Source organism: Symsagittifera roscoffensis, chromosome 6 (genome assembly GCF_963678635.1).
Source record: "Symsagittifera roscoffensis chromosome 6, txSymRosc1.1, whole genome shotgun sequence".
Classification (NCBI taxonomy): Eukaryota; Metazoa; Xenacoelomorpha; order Acoela; family Convolutidae; genus Symsagittifera; species Symsagittifera roscoffensis.
The window spans coordinates 54,106,665-54,125,687 of record NC_087067.1 but is presented as its reverse complement, the minus strand read 5'-3'; the positions used below and the strand labels follow the sequence as shown (position 1 = coordinate 54,125,687).

Genomic DNA, 19,023 nt, shown 5'->3' with positions numbered 1-19,023 from the left:
GATGGGTCCATGACTCATTGGTGCTCTTCTTCAGTTAAATAAGTCAAGTCACCATTTTCGATGAACTACTCTGAGATAAGAGTTGCTGGCCGATTGCACATTGACAAAGCTGCACGTCGTAAATTCAAGGGAAAAAAAGGCAAAACTCGGTGTCTAATGTCTTCACAGCTGCCCCATGGCACCTTCCTCTCTTCCAAATCCCAGTCCTCAAATAAGCAATTAAATTGCCAAACTGAAAAGCAGTTCACAGATACTGAAACTGAGCACTAACTTAACCAAGTGAAACTGGCTGGAAAAACTAAACTCTTAATATAGCTCAAGCATTCGCTTGTGTAGAAATATCTGGCTCAGGTCCGCTTTCTAAGCGTAACTTTTCAATTACTTTTCAGAGTCCTCAATATCCAAATCACACATTTGCTTCCATTCAGCTGGTTGCTTTGCTGATTAAGGTTTAGATACTGTAAGCTAAAAACTGATAATACAATTTGTAAATTAGAAATAGTACATTGGTAGGTGTTGCAATTAATATTTGCAAACTGCACACGCACAACTAGTTTGTACATCAGGCCCAAGTCAACTCCCAATCTGATTTAAAAAAAAAACAAATTTCTCAAAAATATTTCAAATATTTAATTGCTTGAAACTTTTAAACCAAAATAGATTCAAATAGAAACCTGTCTTCTTTAAAGGAATAATTGGTATGAGTTAAAATTCCTACCGTTTACTGGACATTTGAAGGTGAGAAGGTGGAAATATTGGTGAGCACCATAATAGACTAGTTAGGTTCGAGGAAAAGTCGGAGGTAGGGTGTGTCTCTAAACAGAGGCGTAGCAGTCTACAATCGATTGCATTTTATTTTAGGCTTTCACTTCATTCCAATTAAATTCAGTTCAGTCTTGACAACACATGCGCATTGATCATCTGTTACGATATCAGGCCTTGGGGTATTTTGGTCCTCTTTTTTTTCTTCTCTGTTCTGTTCGCTCAGTCGTGTCTTGTCTTCTCTTCTCTTCTCTTCATTATGCCTGGCACTCGCCCAACTCCAGCCGGTCGTCTGCCATGGTTATGATGCCATTGTAGTGAACTATGGCTGCCACTACCACCAACACGTGGAATATCTGGTGACTGTGGCCCCAGATGTCCAGCTTGCCCGGCACAAATCTCTCCGGCACTCTACACGCGTAGATCAAGGCACCTAACACATGAAAAAACCCATAGTCACAGTTCACTCATACACACTCATATAGCTTCAGGTGCTGTAAAGTGAGACGAAATTGTTTGCATTTTGCAGGGATATTCTCTTCTATTACTACAGCACTCGTTATTCTGAACCCATTACTGATTGATAGTAATAACTTAGGCATTGGATATTGAATTAATGAATTGAATGTTTCGCTTTCGTCACGAAGGTGACTGTTTGTTTGGTTCGACCACTGAGATGTTTATCATTTGGTGTGTTTCTGTTTGTTGCGTCTGTCTGTCTGTCGGTTGTAAGAGAGTACCTGCAATGTAGAGCAGGGCCACAGTGATGATGTAGGGGAACTTGGTGTGTTCTAGTCCATTCTCCACCACACTGTGTAGGAAGGGCACCACTCCACTGCACCCTAGGGCTATGAAGGTGCCAGTGCGCAGGGGTCTGTAGATGGGGGAGGAGAACCTGTCCCACAGACTCACTATGATGCAGCCAACAGCTAACACAACACAGCACAATAAACTACACATATCACAGCATATTGCACATACACCAACCACACCCCTCGTAGTATATCACACGTCCACGTCTCTATCTTTACACACATCTCCATTCAATACCTGTCTCATGATGCTCTAACAAATGCCATGTTCTTAATAAGGGACCCAACTATTTCCGATCTCTTTTCCTATGTTAAGCTCTATAAAATAAAAAAAAAACGTCTGAATTGTGTCATTTTTTCATAAACCAAATTTCATATACCGAGCCCTTCCAGACAAATGAAACGTTTGCCTACAACTTCCTGCTCCTCATTCGCTATATTGGGCCATGTTGCCACTTATTTTTGTTATCAACAAGTTAATCCCTGTATATGCGTGATCCGGGTAGACCTATCCAACATGACCTTCTCTACTGTGATAGAGGTTCTAATTAATCTGCATGTGTGGTGGGCGAATAGATCATTGCCATAGTGGGGTGGTTGGGGCGGGGCTACTTACAGAGGAGTATCATGGTGGAGATGTAGAAGAGCATCTGGGTGTGGTGGCAGTAGAAGCCGTAGTAGAGCCAGGGCACGAAGGAGCCCAGGATGAGGATGGAGATGCCGGAGTAGTCCAGTTTGGAGAACAGTCTGCTCATCTGCACAGAGTGGCAGTAGAGAGTGTGGTACAGCCAGGAGAACGTCATACACGCCACAGCCGACACGAAAAACGCCAGAAACACCTAAGCATAAACATATACACGAATGAAGTTAGTCACGCAGAGGTATAATTAAACACGTATCCAGATGAGAAAAAAATATATTTTTGAAATTTAAAAAGTTGTTCACATGAGAGGAGGTAAGAACCTCGCTAGATACTGGTCACACACCTGGCGGGATATTTTGGTACTACTTTAATAAGTAAACCTGTCGGGTACGGGAGGGAAAGCCACTGCATGGCGGGGGAAGAGTCAAACAACCGAAAAGCAGCTTAAAGAAAGCCAGCAATCAGATTGAACTCTTGAAAGCAAGTTCCAAAAGGCTCTGTACTGTGGAGTCCTTAGTTAGCTCCTAAATACGGGAAAAATTTTCTCAGAAAGGCAGCGCACTCGGTCCTAACTGCAGAAGAGCTTCTCAGGAAGTTTTTCGTTTCCCTGACCGAACTCCTGAGCGAAAGGAAATCAGCCTGATCGCAAAAAATGAGCTACAACCCCAAGGACCAGATACACGCGAGTGCATCGAAAATTTGAAACTCCCCATAACGGTCAGAGAGAGGAGTCGGTTTTCTGTATTACTTCCACTAGATATGTCAAATTTGTGGCTCTATCGCCCAAAACACTGTAGGTTCGCGGACAAACCTTATGATTGTCGCGTACAAACCTTATGATTGTAAATAAATAAAGTAGTTTCTTCTTCAGTCATTAGTTTTTCGCGCTAACTGATGTCATTTCATAGTTAACGAGTGAAAAATTTAAAGCGTGGACAAATTTCGATCTTGACTTAGCGGTTTTCTCGTCTAATTTTCTTATTTTTCTCCAATTCGCAGTAAAAAACTAAGTCAAGATCGAAATTTGTCCACGCTTTAAATTTTTCACTCGTTAACTATGAAATGACATCAGTTAGCGCGAAAAACTAATGACTGAAGAAGAAACTACTTTATTTATTTACAATCATCAGGTTTGTCCGCGACAATCATAAGGTTTGTCCGCGAACCTACAGTGTTTTGGGCGATAGAGCCACAAATTTGACATATTAACCCTATTCATCGAATTTTTCATTTTTCTTTGCGGTTTTCTCGTCTAATTTTCTTATTTTTCTCCAATTCGCAGTAAAAAACTAAGAAAAATGAAAAATTCGATGAATAGGGTTAATACTTAAACACAGCGGCGAAGCGGAACTTTGCATCACTTGCGATACATAACAATCATAAAAAATGAAAAAAAAATGTTGAAAAAAACTAGGTGAACCAAATTTTCGTGAAACTTGATGAAGGACACCTAGGGCCCAGCTAACGCTGGCTGTACGTGTTTATTATTTCTTGAATTTTTTATACTGATGCGGTACAAAATGCTTAATTTCAAAAATTGTACTTTGCCCAACACCTTAGTTGTTTCTCTACTTAATTAGATGTAGTTGTTTCTCTACTTAATTGATGTAGTTGTTTCTCTACTACTACTTTGCCCAACACCTTAGTTGTTTCTCTGCTAAATTAAACGTAGTTGTTTCTCTACTAAATTAAATGACAAGAGTGAAACTTGAGATTTTAGAATGTTCCCGGAGACAAAATTTTTCTCTTACAAAAATATCAAAAGCATTTTATGCAGGGAAGATTCGCGCAACCGCTTTTTTCGATTCAACTTATCATTTCAGATTTGATAGAGCAGTTTTTCAGAAAAATCAAAAAGTTTCTAAAACAAGGTTAAAGTTCAAAACCTTCGAACTGTCGATATCCGTAATTTTTGAAGAGAGGATTCCCAAAATTCGATTGATTTTTAACGTGAGAATTGGCACGATAACTTTCGAGTAAAGTCACAAAACTTCCAACAAAGGTCAACAAAAGTTTAAAAACTTTTACTTGTTAGGCGGTCACAAATCTTTTTTAAAAAACTGGGCGTAGCAAGTTACAGAGGTAAGCTTCTAACAATCTGTTTGGTCGGTTAAACCTATGATAACAGATTTCGCAGGATAGCTGTCGACAAAACTCTATGAAACAGTTAAAAAATCAGATAGTTGACTTTTCCGAGAATCATTCCTTGTTTAAAAAATTATGGGTGTAGCCGCTTATGTAGAAATGATTCGCCCAACCTTTAATTTCGATTGAACCCAGAAACCCAAGTTTGGCAGGGTAGTTTTCTCGAGAAAAAACGAAAATTTCAAAAAACGGTCAAAAAAATCAAAATATTGACTTTTCTGAAGGCCAAAGTTTTTTGTGTCAAAAAAATTTGGGCATAGTCGAGTATGCTAAGGATATTCCCACAATCCGTTTTTAGGATTGAACCCAACATCTCAGATATGCAAGGTTATTTTTCGGTAAAACTCATAAAATTTAGAAAACCACCGCTCAAAAACCAAAAATTGTGTAAAAAAATTTGTGAGTCACTGCTAATGCAGGAAAACTTCAAACTGTCTGTTATCTCCATTGAAACCTCACGTTTGCGCGGTTAGTTTTTGCGAAAAGGCAGAAAGATTAAAAAAAAACTGTCAAAAAAATCAAAAATTATACTATTCCGAGAGCCATATTTTATTTGTAAAAAAAATTGGGGGGTAGCTGCTACGCAGGAGAGCTTTATAAGCCTTACTAAGCTGTTAATTTTATACTACGCTATCAAAAAGCCGTACAGGTGCCTCAAAAGTCGCACCAATATTTGCGACTTCGGTTAGAAAAAAAAATAGTCATAGTAAAAATGGAAATCTTTTACCGAGCGGAAAAAAGGGACAAACTTTGTGTCGAAATCTTTTGAGCCGAAAACAAAACTTCAAGTTTTAGAAGTTTTTACGACCCATCAAACTGAAACACATAGTCGCATAAGAACATATTTTGCCTACGAAAATACGCAATATAAGTTGACTAAGTCGATATAACATGAACTGAAGATGTTAAAAAATAGATTAATCAAAACGAAAAAAAAATTAAAATCAGACTTGGAACAATATTTGGAACGATAGAAACTAGGACGAAAACCAGGAACCCGAAAAAAATGAGAACTTTTTTTTGAAGAGATAATTACAACCTGGAACAGGCTTGAACTAATTACTAGCTAAGTGATAGCACTTTTTTTGGAACGTTTAAGAATCTCAAGAAGTGAAGACCCTCTAGACTTGATTTCTGTGAAACCGAAAAAAAAACAGAACAATAGCGATGACGAAAAGTCAAATTTGGGCTGGGGAGCCAGTATTGATTGTCTGATTTCTGGTGAAGTTCGCGATGGGGTGGTAGGATTTTCGAAAATTTTGTCGGCCTTTTGTTTAGGTCAATCAAATTGATTTTCCTAGCGCTCCCAGAACACATTATAAAAACCCTATTTTATTAAAACTTTTTCCCCCGGAAGCAAATTTTTGAAAAAGGAACAGGTCAAAAATGCCGTTTATCGACACTTTTTGGAAAATTTTGATTGAAAAAATCGCGTTCAAAATTAGTACATATTGAACGAAGACGCCTTTAGAGAAAATTAAGGATTAGTCGACCGAAAATGGTTTTCATAAAATAATACTTAAGGGAGGACCCTTTGATTGGTAAGGGGGTTGAATCCCTGAGGAAAAGGTGTCCACATTCGCCCATTCTCATATTGTCCTTAGGGGGGTCTAAATGCAGCTAGCGAAACACAAACCAGTAACCACAAGCCAAAAATTATCGGAGCTCATACCTTTGACGTTAAAACGAGGGAAGCTGAAATTAAATCTGAGGCATGCATCAACCCAAAATGCGGATGAAATACGATGAGTATGTCGGAGATATGGCATTCAGAGAAAGGTGATCTTACAGACGAATACTCCCTATTCCTCCGTCAGGCCCTCAATGCAGCAATAGTCAGAGACACTAGCGCACTCATAACCAAGTTTATTGGATATCCTGCTACTGGTAACAGCTACTGGTCAGATTGAAAAACTGCTGACAATCTATTAAGGATAGACTATGACATCATCGGCACAAGCATGTTGAACTTGACTGAACGGGCAATTGAGAGAAGGGCAAAGAGACGAGATAAAGAAAACCAAGAGAAAACAAGGAAAGCCAGTTACTGTGCAAGTAGCACAGAATGTTCCGACCAGCCTTATAAAATTACAAATTATTTTTCCAATTAGTGTCGTTTTTCGGCATGGTGTGATAAATGAATCTGAGCGAAAAAGTAGAGCTCAGGCATTTTCATCAGTCATGTAAAACATGCAAATTGGTAAACAATTTTTGAAGACAAATGACAAACAAAATTTTGAAAAAAAATAAAAATTTCAAACCGGTTTATCTCGACATGGGCAAAACTTTTTAAAATTTTTTGATGTCGTTCGAATCACGACTGAAAGGGCTTTAATATGATATATCACTCAACCCAGTGCGATCATTATTAATGGTACCTATCAATATTTTGCGTGGAAAACAAAAAAACTAAAACACCCGAATCAAAATTGCTCCCCATTTTCAATGGTCGGAACAACAAGAGCTAGTGCTCAAGAATACAAATTAGGAAAACTCTCCTATCGATGGAGCGAAAGTCTTCTTCATAAGCAAAGCCAGATGATTTGACAAACCATCAACGAGGACAGATCTCAGAAGAGCCAATGGAGCATTTTTTCCTATCAAGTCGGAATGTTGGGCTGCTAACCAAACAATGATCTCTTTGAACCCAGGACGTTCAAAATGACCCATGACACTAACTGGAGAGATCAATCTAGAAAGGGACATGGAACTGGCTGTCGAAGGGCATCTCCAAAAAATCCAGCGAAAGAGGCGAACAGAGTGCAGATGCAGAGCGACACTCAGGACTTACGGCATTACGTGGTTTGATCGATTCAGGAAAACTATCGGGTCAAGTAACGTGCAAATTCAAATACACTAAATGGAGCTCTTATATAAAAGCTAACGTCAAGCATCGGATACTGAACGAGGTCTCTGGGCCGAGACTTAATAGCACACACAAGCCAAAACAAAGCTCGCATCACCATTCATTCCTCCAAAAGACACAATATAAAAGAGATTTTGCCACAGACCTACTTGAGGCTTCGCGGGACCAATTAATTCCAATCGAAGCAAACTTGCCTTATTTATGAGAAGGAAAACCACATATCCCAAAAGCGTTTAAAAACGCCAAAATTATAGTCTGTTCAAATGCACGCTTGATTATGTGAGAAATTTTGATCAAATTGTTGTGTAAACTACTCAAAAAGCGAGTGAAAAGATGCACGGCACTGATTAGGTACTAGGCGCCCTGCGAATTTGTCCAACAATAGGAAGAAGCATGTTGCAAGTGATATGCACATTGGGTAGAAAGACCTCAATTCACGTGCCTTGAAGCAAAAGCTACTACTTGTCTTCCTTGACATAGTAAACGAATTGTGCTCAGTGGATGGAACAGCACTATCCATTTCCTCACAAAATGCAAAACACCCTGGAAAGAAAAATTTGCATACTACATGAGCAAGCAGGAGAGTTATTGACAACCGAGAGAATTGTAACCTTGAAATTATCCAGCTAAACCGACGAGGGCGAAAGCAAGTATTAAATCCCCGAGTGGGAAAAAAGGCAGGAATGGAAGTTTGACAGACAAAAACTGAAGTGATGGTTGTCAATGGTAATGAACCAAACAAATTCTACAAACAAATTCAAGGAAATTGAAACATTGCCAAAAGACAGTTGGAAAAGAGTCAATGAAAGCAAAGAGTCGATGAACTTTCGAATTTTAAAGAAAACTATAGATACCCAAAGAGGTCTTTGAATTTCAAGAACAATTGATGATTGACACTTTTTCGATAAAATTAACCCAATTTGAGAAAACTGGATTAATAGTTAAATTTTCTATTTTGCTGGAAAATCTGGAAATTAAATTCCACTAGATTTTATTGTAGGAATCTTACCCAACCTTAGTCTTAATCTAGTCTTAGTTTAAGTTACCACTCTTAATCAACTACGAGTTTTATCCTAATTTTTTAACATGGCGATGTCAAACGAATCGAACCTACGAGGACTAGAGTTTTTTTGGAACAACTCATCAAACGAAAATCAACACGACTGGGAAAGGTGGTCGGAAAAGTTTCAATTGACAATTATCGCGAAAGATTCCGTAGACATCGAAGATGTAATTAACCCACCGATAAGAAACGAACTAGCTTACCCTACGGCAGAACCACCGGACCCGTCCGATGACCAAGCCCGTCGGGCCGAAAAAGAAGAACACCACAGAATAGCAGTACAAAATTATAACGAAGAAGTGAGAAGGAGAAGGGCGGAAGATAACGCAAAATTCAACGGACTCCAAATCGGAGACATTGAAAAGAAGCTAAAATCACAGTTATACCTAGCACTCGGAAAAGAAGGACAGAAATGCTTCTCACATAAAAATCCTGGGAAAAGAATTCTGGATATTAATTTCGCAGAATTTTGAGAACTACTAAAAACTACCTTCACGATCACTACAAACTTAACATACGAAGATTTAAATTTTTTGGCCGAAGACAGAAAGAACATGAGTCCTTAGAAAAATTCCACGAAATACTTTCTGAACTATTAAAAAATTGTAAACTGGGGGAACTCGAGTCAGAATTAGTAAGAGACATTTTCATCACAAACATGAGAAATGTCGAGATCCAGAAGAAACTCTGTATAGAATACTTGACCCCAGAAAACGTACTATCCTACGTATTAGTTCACGAGAAAGGTACTAAAATCCATCAACAGTACCTAAAATTCCCAACTTATAACCCAGTACCAAGACCACAATACGTAAAGAATGAACCAACCCTAAACATTGTTGAAAATAACAAATGTCGCAACTGTGGTCAGCAATTCAAAAAAGGACATTTATCCACATGCCCGGCCAGAGATAGAAATTGCAATACGTGCGGACGCAAAGGACATTTTGCTAAACATTGCAGGAGTTCAGCAAGGACACAAACAAACATCGTCGAACAGAATCGAGTACCTCAGGAAAACGAAAATATCCGGGCCAATCCGCAGGAAAATCCCGAATTTGAGGTCAACTTAGACGATTTCCTAGTTCTAACTGTAGACACGGATAGCCAAATAAATGCCGTAGAAGACAAGATAGAACGCGGAGTGAGAACAGTATTCAATCACGAAGGATTAGAACTGAAAAAGACACTAAAGGTGTCTCTGGGAAATTTCAACCCTTACTATACCGAAATTCAAATTGACTCAGCAAGCCCAGTTTCATTCATGAAAAAAGATCTACTACACGAATTGAAGATACGAGATAGATTTTTAAAGCTAGAACCTGTGGACGAAATAACAAAGAAAGCATACCAGGGTTTCGGGAGTACAATCAACATTATTGGAAGAGTTCGAGTGAGAATCCGATCGAAGGGATGGGAGGCTAGCGACCAAAAACTCTTCATCACCGAAGGGGCTGAAAAAAATCTATTGGGAAATGACATCTTACCGAATCTGGGAATCGTAGTATTCCAGAAACAACCTCCACCCAATGGGCCAAAGTCATGGAAAGACCAGAAAGGATCACCCATTGGGATAAACGTCAACCAAATAAAATTCGCATCGGATAACAAACAGGATCAAAGCCAAGAGACACCATCTCAAAGTGAGTTTAAAACATACATATCAAAACATTTTTCAGACCTCATAAAAAGAACTGGTAGATCAAAGAACTTCGTAGTTAATACTTATTTTAACGAACCGATAAAACCGATACAGGTGAAAGGGAAACGTATCCCGATCCATCTTCTCCCTAAAGTCAAATTATGTATTGACCAATTACTAAGAGACGGACACATTGAAAAATTATCTAGATGCTCTGAAGATTGTTTCATCTCCCCCATCGTGATTACAGCAAAAAGGGACGGATCAATCAAACTAGCATTAAACTCGAAACTATTGAACAAACAGATATTTCGTAATAGATATCAAATGCCGAACCTATTCGAACTAATTGACAACGTAGCAGTTACGATTAGCGGCCATGATGAAAGAAACATCTGGTTTTCATCAATTGATCATAAAATACGCCTACAGTCAAATACCGCTTTCTAAAAAGGCAAGTAATCAATGTAATTTCAACATCGTGGGGGGGGGGGAGAAGTAACGGGTTCATAGCGTTTTAAAACCGGATTTTACGGACTAGGCGATATGCCTAATGAATTTCAACGCATAATGGACCGTTTGACGGAAAAATTACCAAATACCCATTGTTATCTCGACGACATCCTAATCGCCACCGTGGGTAGCGAGGACGAACATAAAAAGCTAGTTATTAACGTTTTAAAAACGCTAGACGACAAGGGACTAGCCATAAAATGGGAAAAATGCACATTCTTAACTCACAACATAGAATGGTTGGGATTTAAAATCGATGCAAAAGGGACAACACCATTAATACATAAATCTGACGCAATCAGAAATCTGAAAGAACCAAACTGTATCAAAGATATTAGATCATTAAAGGGATCGATTAATCAATTTAATAAGTTCATACCAAACTTAGCGTCCCTATCAACACCGTTTAGAGAACTTATGCAAAAAATTAAACCATTTAAGTGGTCCACAGTACACACGGAAGCGTTTGAAAAAATCAAGAAAGAAATTTGCAATACGGTGACGAACCATCATTTCGATGTAAAACTGAACACTCGAGTGAAATGCGATGCTTCACATTTAGGATTGGGCGCGTCCATCGAACAAGACCATCGGGGGAATTGGAAGACCATAGCGTTCGCAAGCAGATTTTTGAATATTGCCGAATTAAAATACAGCACCAATGAACTCGAACTACTGGGATTAGTGTGGGCACTAGACCATTTCAAAAATTACCTATTGGGCAAACAATTCTCAATTTTAACAGACCACAAAGCCTTAATAGGAGCACTGAAAGGCGACAAATATACTAAAACGGCCCAATCACGTCTCACCCGTTGGGCGGACAAATTACTACCGTTCAACTTTACTGTCGAACATTTACCCGGTAAAGATATGGGATTCGTTGATTATATATCCCGACACCCATCGGGTGAACCCGTACCAGTTTCTCTGGATGATGAAAAATTTGCTATCGCATCATAAATCAGATTAGTATGCTCCTAGGTTTTGATCATCTAATGCCGAGAAACTCGTGGTCGCAAATAAGAAATAAATTCTCTCAACATTTCTTAGCACATGACGTCACTTCCTGCAACATGATTGGCCAGTCGACAGATCATATGACCAGCCGAGAAATAGAACGTGAGAAACGAATTGCTAATGCCGCTGAAACGTTTCAAGCGATAGCTAACTATTCCAACATTTCAGTGTGCCAAAATTCTCACTCGCGGACGGAACAGTGTGATTCATCTTGCAAAATAAAAGACTTTTTTTACGAATTTTAACATCTTGAAAGAAATGACAGAACAAATTGAATTTAACCAACAGAAAGAACCTATTACTAATAAAAACATGGACTCTTTAACACCAAGTACCAGTAACCCGTCGGATAACCCCGTGAAAAGATCACCTAGTAAAAAGAAAACAGTCAACATATTCCCTTTTTCTTGGCCAGAAATATTTGATTCAAAATTTATGTCCCTCTTATCAAAACAAGATCTAGTTCTGAAAAAGATAATTAAAGCAATTGAGGAAGACCGCAAACAAGATATTCTACAACTGGGAAATTACTTTAAATCGTACTTAAATAATTTACACGTCAGCGGAGGATGTCTTTATCTTGACAATCGATTAGTTATCCCAGCATGCCTAAGATCGACAATGCTCAACCGACTACATGAAGCTCACCCTGGCCAGTTTGCAATGAAAAGTCTGGCAACTCAATACATCTAGTGGCCGAAAATTTACCGCGAAATCCAAGTCCACGGCGAAAACTGTATTGAGTGTGTAAAAGCAGGTAAAAACTTGAAACCTCTTATAAATCACAATACCCTAGGGAAACTCCCAACGGTCGAAGAACCAAACCAAGAAATGGAATTAGATTTCGCCGGTCCGTTACCTTTAGTATGGGGAACAAAAAAATACATATTGGTGTGTGTGGATAGATTTTCAAAATTCCCATCAGCTCAAATAACATCCAGCACATCGGCAAAATCTATCATAAACTTCCTTAGTAAATACATTGCTTTACACGGGATACCTAGAACCATTAGAACAGATCAAGGATCTGGTTTTATCTCCAAGGAAGTCAGAGAATTCTGCCACGAACACAACATAAAGGTGATATTTAGCCCACTGGGTGCTCATAGAGCTACCGGACTAGTGGAACGCTTAATCAGAACCATTAAGGAAAGGCTCTTGGTTATGGCACAAGAACGTTTAAAACCTTCGCTAGAATCTGCACTTCTGAAAATAATAAAATGCCTAAGAACGGTAACTCAACAGTCGCTTAACTGCTCTCCCTTCGAAGCACATTTCGGTAGATCCCCAAACACCATCTGGCATAATTTGGTCAAATCACCCTCTTCAAATAACCTTGATTGGAATAAAACTTTGTTATGCATAGATAAGGGCAAAAAACTAATGAGTCGAGAGCGAAGACACGACTGGGACGCCCCCGACGACATAGAAGATGGAGACGTTGACGAAAACTCCTCATCCTTGGAGGATATCTCAAATGCAGTGAGATACGTACCAACCAGTGCTGGATCCCCAGTAAAAGTGCTTTCTCGGGCAGAAAAGAGAGATGCCTTGGGCATAAAGGACTCAATACTGAATAACCCGCCGGGTAAGACCTTTATTTATCGAAAAGTCCAAGATAGAACGAAAAGTGAACCATTCTATAGAGTACTCAAGGATGAAATTGTAAGGGAGTCAGACCACACAGTTACCTTAAAAAATGGTAAAATAATACGTAAATCTGATTTAGCTATTAAAAGACAACTCGCTCAGAAGAAACCCAGCCCGAGAAAACGAGATCAATTAGCTAGATTCTACGCGACTAAAGGACTGAGGAAAACTGTAAAACCGCAGAGAAATGTCGGGTTCAAAAGCTCAAGAACGACGCAAAAGAAAAGAAACCTCCAGTCGAAATTCGAAGAGCTTGATATAGCGAGGCGGAATGCGGCCATGAACAGCTCTAGGGAAACTCTTCTCAGAGAGGAAAAAGAACAGAGGAAGAGATTAAGAATCCCAATAGGCCTCGAAAGTGACCAAGAATCAAGCCCGTCGGGTAAACCCGACCATCGAAAAAGTTGCGATAATGAACCTGGAATGATGAACGAATCACACGAAGAGATCTCAGACGATAACGCCAGCGACCTAATTTCGCTAAAAGACCTCAAGAATAAAACATCACTTGAAGCTACAAAATCTCAAGAACACCTAATCTCCGACCGAACAGATCGTAAGCCAGAAATACCGGATCATGTCGAACAGAAGGTCGAGTTGGACAAGATTCCCCTGATCGACTTGGATTCACGTGATAATGAAAGGGACCCACAAGTGACCCCACAGTTGGTTTTCCTGGACATTATTGAGGAGGCCAATCAAGCTAATCAAGAAAAGCCGTTTCTTCCGGAGAATCCTGGAGGGGAATTTACCGCGACTAGTGTAGAACCAATCGCCATGGCGGAGGCGGAATCTAAGCAACCATACTCTGACCTTGCCACTAAAAAACCGAAACTGTCCGGTACCGCTAAGAGGAAAGCGTCATCTCCGATGAAATCACCACCCCCGAAGAAACTGCCAGAAATCTTTACACGACAGAACACCAGACCTATGCGAACTAGACAGCCTCCCAAGATGCTAGATGAGAGAGTGTTTACCAGTGTAGTTGATTTAACAAATGAAGATCAGGACGGCCCAACATTTAATTCACCTAGTTCTCCCCCAGCTTACACAACGATAGAAGCAACTACCGTCGAAATGAAGAGCCATCATGTCGACTTGGTAGACTTGACAACCTTAACACCACCCTCATCTTCGCGTCCCACTATAGTTCACTTGCGGGAAGAAAGCTCTGTGTACCCTAGTGATCCAAAGCCCTCGGTATCAGATTACCAACATACTCCTCGCAAGAAGGTCAAATTTAGTCCTGAGGTCTGTACCACTCAATTCAACCCATCGGGCCTACCCTCCGAAACCTCTTATTCAACATCTGCTCCCATTGTACTTGACCCAGACTGGCTGAACACTTCCTCCATCATCTCGGCGATAGAACTCCTAGGACGGCCAATGACGCTGGAGGAGTTAAGGAGATGGACAGTCAACAAAGCGGCAAATCGGGAAGCGAATTAGAAGGAGGAGTTTCAGTCTAGATGCTAGCATAAACTTTCATAAACTCTCATAAACTCCGTTAAAAACTTTTAGTTCTTTAGTATTCTGTCTATTGTTGAATGCTACGTAACATTCTATCGCCTTTAGAGTCATATAAACCCTCAGTGCTGGCATAATACGCCAAAAACTTAGATTACTTCTGACAAGACTTAAATTTTTAATTGAGCCCCATAACCTCGTTTTCAATGATGTTAAATTTCTCTATCACCCATTGGGTGCTACCACTGGATAATTACTAGATCTATCCATCATAGTACTACCCTTCTTAATTGGGCCGGCCTTTGGGGATACTGCCCTGCCTACCCTACTGCCTCAATCACCCCAGCGCTATTTCTTTTCTTTGCTCGGCTATAGTAATTGGACTACATTTAATTTCGCCTGATGAAACATGTTATTTGATCTAAGGTGCTTTGTTTTTTTTTCTTTGTTTTCTCTTCTTTTGTCTTGTTACTTAAAGAATACGTCTTCCAGCCCATCGGGCCCGTTTGCGCGGTCTTGCCCGACCCGTACACCCGTTCCTTCGACCTGGTAACCGTGCATTAAATTTTTGTTCAGCAGGAAACACGCTTTCTTGGTCCTCGGTGCTTTGTCGATATTAATGCCTTCTAGTAAATCAGACCCACTGTTGGGGTCTTGGCTAACGAGCCCACTTGTTCATTCAACCTAGCGTCTAAATACTTTTTTTTTGCGAGGCGAAAGTAATAGGTTTTAGATAAATTTTCGCGGGGAATGTAAAATGTATTATTAATGTTTGATCGTTTAACCTCTGAGCTATACTGTTCGTTGACCTTTACGTTATTAATTTATATACACCTGCCAAAAGCGCAACGGCTTTTGGTAGACTTGGAATTTGCGCACAATCTTTTGTGATAAGCAACAAATCAACAGGAAACTAATTCAATCTTTTTAACCTCGCTTACTTTAGTTAGCTATCACCGTCTTTTATTTAGTCTTAAATAAAAGCCTATCTTACCCAACCTTAGTCTTAATCTAGTCTTAGTTTAAGTTACCACTCTTAATCAACTACGAGTTTTATCCTAATTTTTTAACAAGTCGATCACGTTTTTCGTGACATTTGCACTTTTTCGGTTTGATAGAGGACTTTGCCTTCCTTTTAAAAAAGCAAATGATGAAAAGAAAGCCGCGAAAAAGTACATTTGAGCCTGAACAAATTTGAGCTTTCCCAGAAAAAAAATCAATCGAAATTCATCGAAGGCTTGTAGGCTAACTATCAACTATTGTGGTGAAACTCGTTCTTTGACTCTCGAACTCAGTCACTCCAGTCACTGGTTGTAGTCTACAAGCCTTTGGTAACTGGCAAACCATACACTGATCAGGGTGGATCTCTAGTTTTGAAAAAGTTGTCATCGGAGGATGACTTGTATGTGACACCAAAGGGGGGGGGGGGTAGCTTAAAATGATGAAGTGTGAGTGACTCACGAGTATCTTCTGCCAGGAGTAGGGGGCGTGAGAGGGTCTGAAGAGGAACCACCAGAAGCAGATGCCGACTATGATGAGGGAGCCGATGAGGTGTGTCCAGATGTTCACAGTCTCCGAGTGGAGGGAGAAGACTGACTTGAAGCACGTCACCACACAGGGGATGGGGGGTCTGTGGTTCTCGTGCAGGTAGTCGTTGTCCTTCAGCCACTCGGGCAGATGCGCGTGGGCTATCAACTACACACACACAAACAACGCACAAATAGAACCACATTTACAACTAACATCATTGCTAATAGATACAATACACACAATACAGTTGGAATGGAATATACCGTACGCAACAGGACCACCTGCACATCCCCGCCCTTTGCATTGTAACACTTGGTTAAAATAATTAAATTACTCCAGTATTTGATGCATTTTAAATTTTCTTGGGGTGGCGGATTTTCAAAAATTTTGGTCGGCCTTTTCTAAGTCGACGTAAACGATTTTCTGAGCTCTTCCAAAAAAAACAATGAAGACCCTATTCTGTGAAATTTTCAGCGCCATATCAAATGTACAAAATTATTCAAAAGAAACTTGTTCCAGGTTCGCTACTCAAATATTTCAAGCTTGCCTGTTTGGGCAAGATCAGGGGCGGATTCGACCCCCTGCCGACCCAAAGGGTCCCCCCTTTATACTACTTTAAGATAACCATTTATGGTATCGGACCTTAAAATTTTTCTAAAGGCGCCTTTGGCGCCAATATATACTAACTTTGAGGGGGGAGTGCGCGCCAAAAAACGCAATTTTTTGGTCAAAATTTTCCATAAAGTGCCTAAAAACGCTTTTTTTGGCAGTTTTTTCAAAATTTTGCCTGCGGCGCAGAAAATTTTACCAAAACAGGGTCTTTTTAGTGTTTTGGAAGAGCTCGGAAAATCAATTTGGTCGACCTAAAAATTTTTTTTGGAAATCCGCCCCCCCCCCCCCCCTCGAGAAAATCCTAGGTCCGCCCCTGGCCAAGATCATATTTCAAGTTAAAATTCATGGGTGCAAAATGTTAGATGCAACCTAACTGTGTTTGAGACCAGGTTCATTTTAAAAAGTGCACTCAATCTTTGTCAAAATGGACTACCTGAACACTCTTATTTTATAGTAGTCCTAAAAATCCTAACTCCTCTCCTACCATTCCTAACACCATGTGGCACAGAAAGCTTAACTATAGCAAGGACAAAGTCATTATAAATGATGAAATTTAAAATATTTTTAAAAGGCATTCAAACCAAAACTTTACCGAGGCATATGAATGATTTGAACTTGGTCCCAAAAACCAAATAACAAGGAGAAGGTATCAGAAAAACGGAGTCTTCATTCAACCATTCTTAAAACTAATTCACATTGTGAACGTTTCGATAACCTGTCTGAATCAGGACATCTTCGGACAGCCTGTAAAAAGTAAAAAAAAAAGATTGAAGCGACTCAAAAAGAATGTTTTTAACTTCATTGGGACACTTTTGCCCGTGGTAACAAAGGAATATCTTTAAGGAAAGTCAATCGAAAGACTTTGTTTTCAGCAAACCATTTTTCTCACCTTCAATTCCCTGACTTCGCATCTAATGGTCTCGGCTAGTGACTGTGGTTTACAGGGATGTCCCGGACTAGACTCCCCCTCCACCCCATACTCAAAGTGATGCTCCTCACGTATAGAGGGAGGGGAGGTTGATGCAGAATGCTGCTGCTGACGATGACGCAATTGTTGCTCGCCCCCACTGACACAAGTAGAAGAAGTGTCACTAGTGTCCACTGTCATTTTAAGGGGAGCAAATTTTGTTACCACTGATGATCAGAGAGTCAGAGTAATAAAAAATAAGTTCCCACTCGAAGATAATTCTCTACGCTTGCGACCGACCTCGAACTGACTGAAACGTCAAATTAACACATGTTGGTCAGTTGTTCTCAGCAGCAGTTAATTCGTTCTTTGATAGCTATTTAACTGATCGGGTCTCTTGTTGACTAGTCAAACACAATTTAAAATCTGTTCTCTCTCGCCTCAGCTCCGATCACATGAATTTAAAAGAGCGAAGCAACGCCTGCGCCCTTTTGTGCGATGGTAGACTGCTCTGAAGTTCAGAATATTAAACTAACATCAACTTGTCGTTCCAATTTTGTATCATTTGCTTGTCTTGGTTCGAAGATCTGTTAACATTAAAAGGGAACTTCAAAATCTATAACTGAGTTCAACCTCATTAATTGGTCTTGACTAACAAAGAGTGAAATATTATTGGGGTCGAATTTAAACAATTTGGTTGTTTGGTTCTTTAAATAGTTTGACTTTGATTGCACAGTGACGATAAGCAGTTTCTAGGCCCAATCAGAGCTGAGAATTTGATTCAAGGTCGCGTTAGTAAAAGTCAAATTGGGATCCCAAGAAACAAAAGATAGGATGCTAGCACCAGGGAAGCTTCCATACACCATCAATTCAATCTATATACAAAATAAATCTGAAACGAATCAGAGACCACAATTGATTAACACGAAGGACACAGTTGTTGTTTCATTTTGGTAGCACAGTTGATACAATTTGACAGCTTGTACTAGACTAGCATATCAAGCACCATATCACCACTACCACTGAATCGCATCTAACTCTACAACTAGATAGATTTACATTGCATACACTTGGATATCTGCTTAAGCTTCCTTAAACTCAACCAAGGAGATCCAACAACAACAACAGAATCAGTGTTTTCCTCATACTATCTGTTCAACCACATCCATATAGTTAGTTAGCTCAACACCAGACTATATTTCAAACTCAACGCACAAAACGCCACTCACAAATGATGTCTTCACGTCGAGCATGACAGACAAAACTAACACTACTAAATCTAACGAAATATTCAAAAAAAAAACGTAAAAAACGATTGGTAAATCCGAACAGCAAAAAGTTAACGGAAATAGATAGGAATCGAACTCCACCCAGCCACTCAAAAGTCCAAC

The 19,023-nt window shown here is 39.7% G+C and overlaps 1 protein-coding gene across 1 annotated transcript; it reads right to left on the bottom strand.

Annotated features, from left to right (window-relative positions):
• Positions 1-476: 476 nt before the first annotated feature.
• Positions 477-18,622, bottom strand: LOC134848870 (adiponectin receptor protein-like). The gene is made up of 5 exons (XM_063866384.1): positions 17,615-18,622; positions 16,045-16,278; positions 2,191-2,413; positions 1,503-1,691; positions 477-1,195 (listed from the first exon to the last, which is right to left on the bottom strand). The coding sequence occupies exons 1-5, from the start codon at positions 17,831-17,833 to the stop codon at positions 1,020-1,022; spliced, it is 1,041 nt and encodes a 346-aa protein (XP_063722454.1). The 5' UTR covers positions 17,834-18,622; the 3' UTR covers positions 477-1,019.
• Positions 18,623-19,023: the final 401 nt, after the last annotated feature.

Bases quoted from the DNA above. Each gene is read 5' to 3' on its own strand.
- LOC134848870 (XM_063866384.1), bottom strand. From the start codon at position 17,833: ATGACAGTGGACACTAGTGACACTTCTTCTACTTGTGTCAGTGGGGGC. The intron at 1,692-2,190 runs GTAAGTAGCCCC...GTGTTGTGTTAG, and splicing joins CTCCACCATGATACTCCTCT to CTGTTGGCTGCATCATAGTG. The intron at 1,196-1,502 runs GTACTCTCTTAC...TTCATGTGTTAG, and splicing joins GGCCCTGCTCTACATTGCAG to GTGCCTTGATCTACGCGTGT.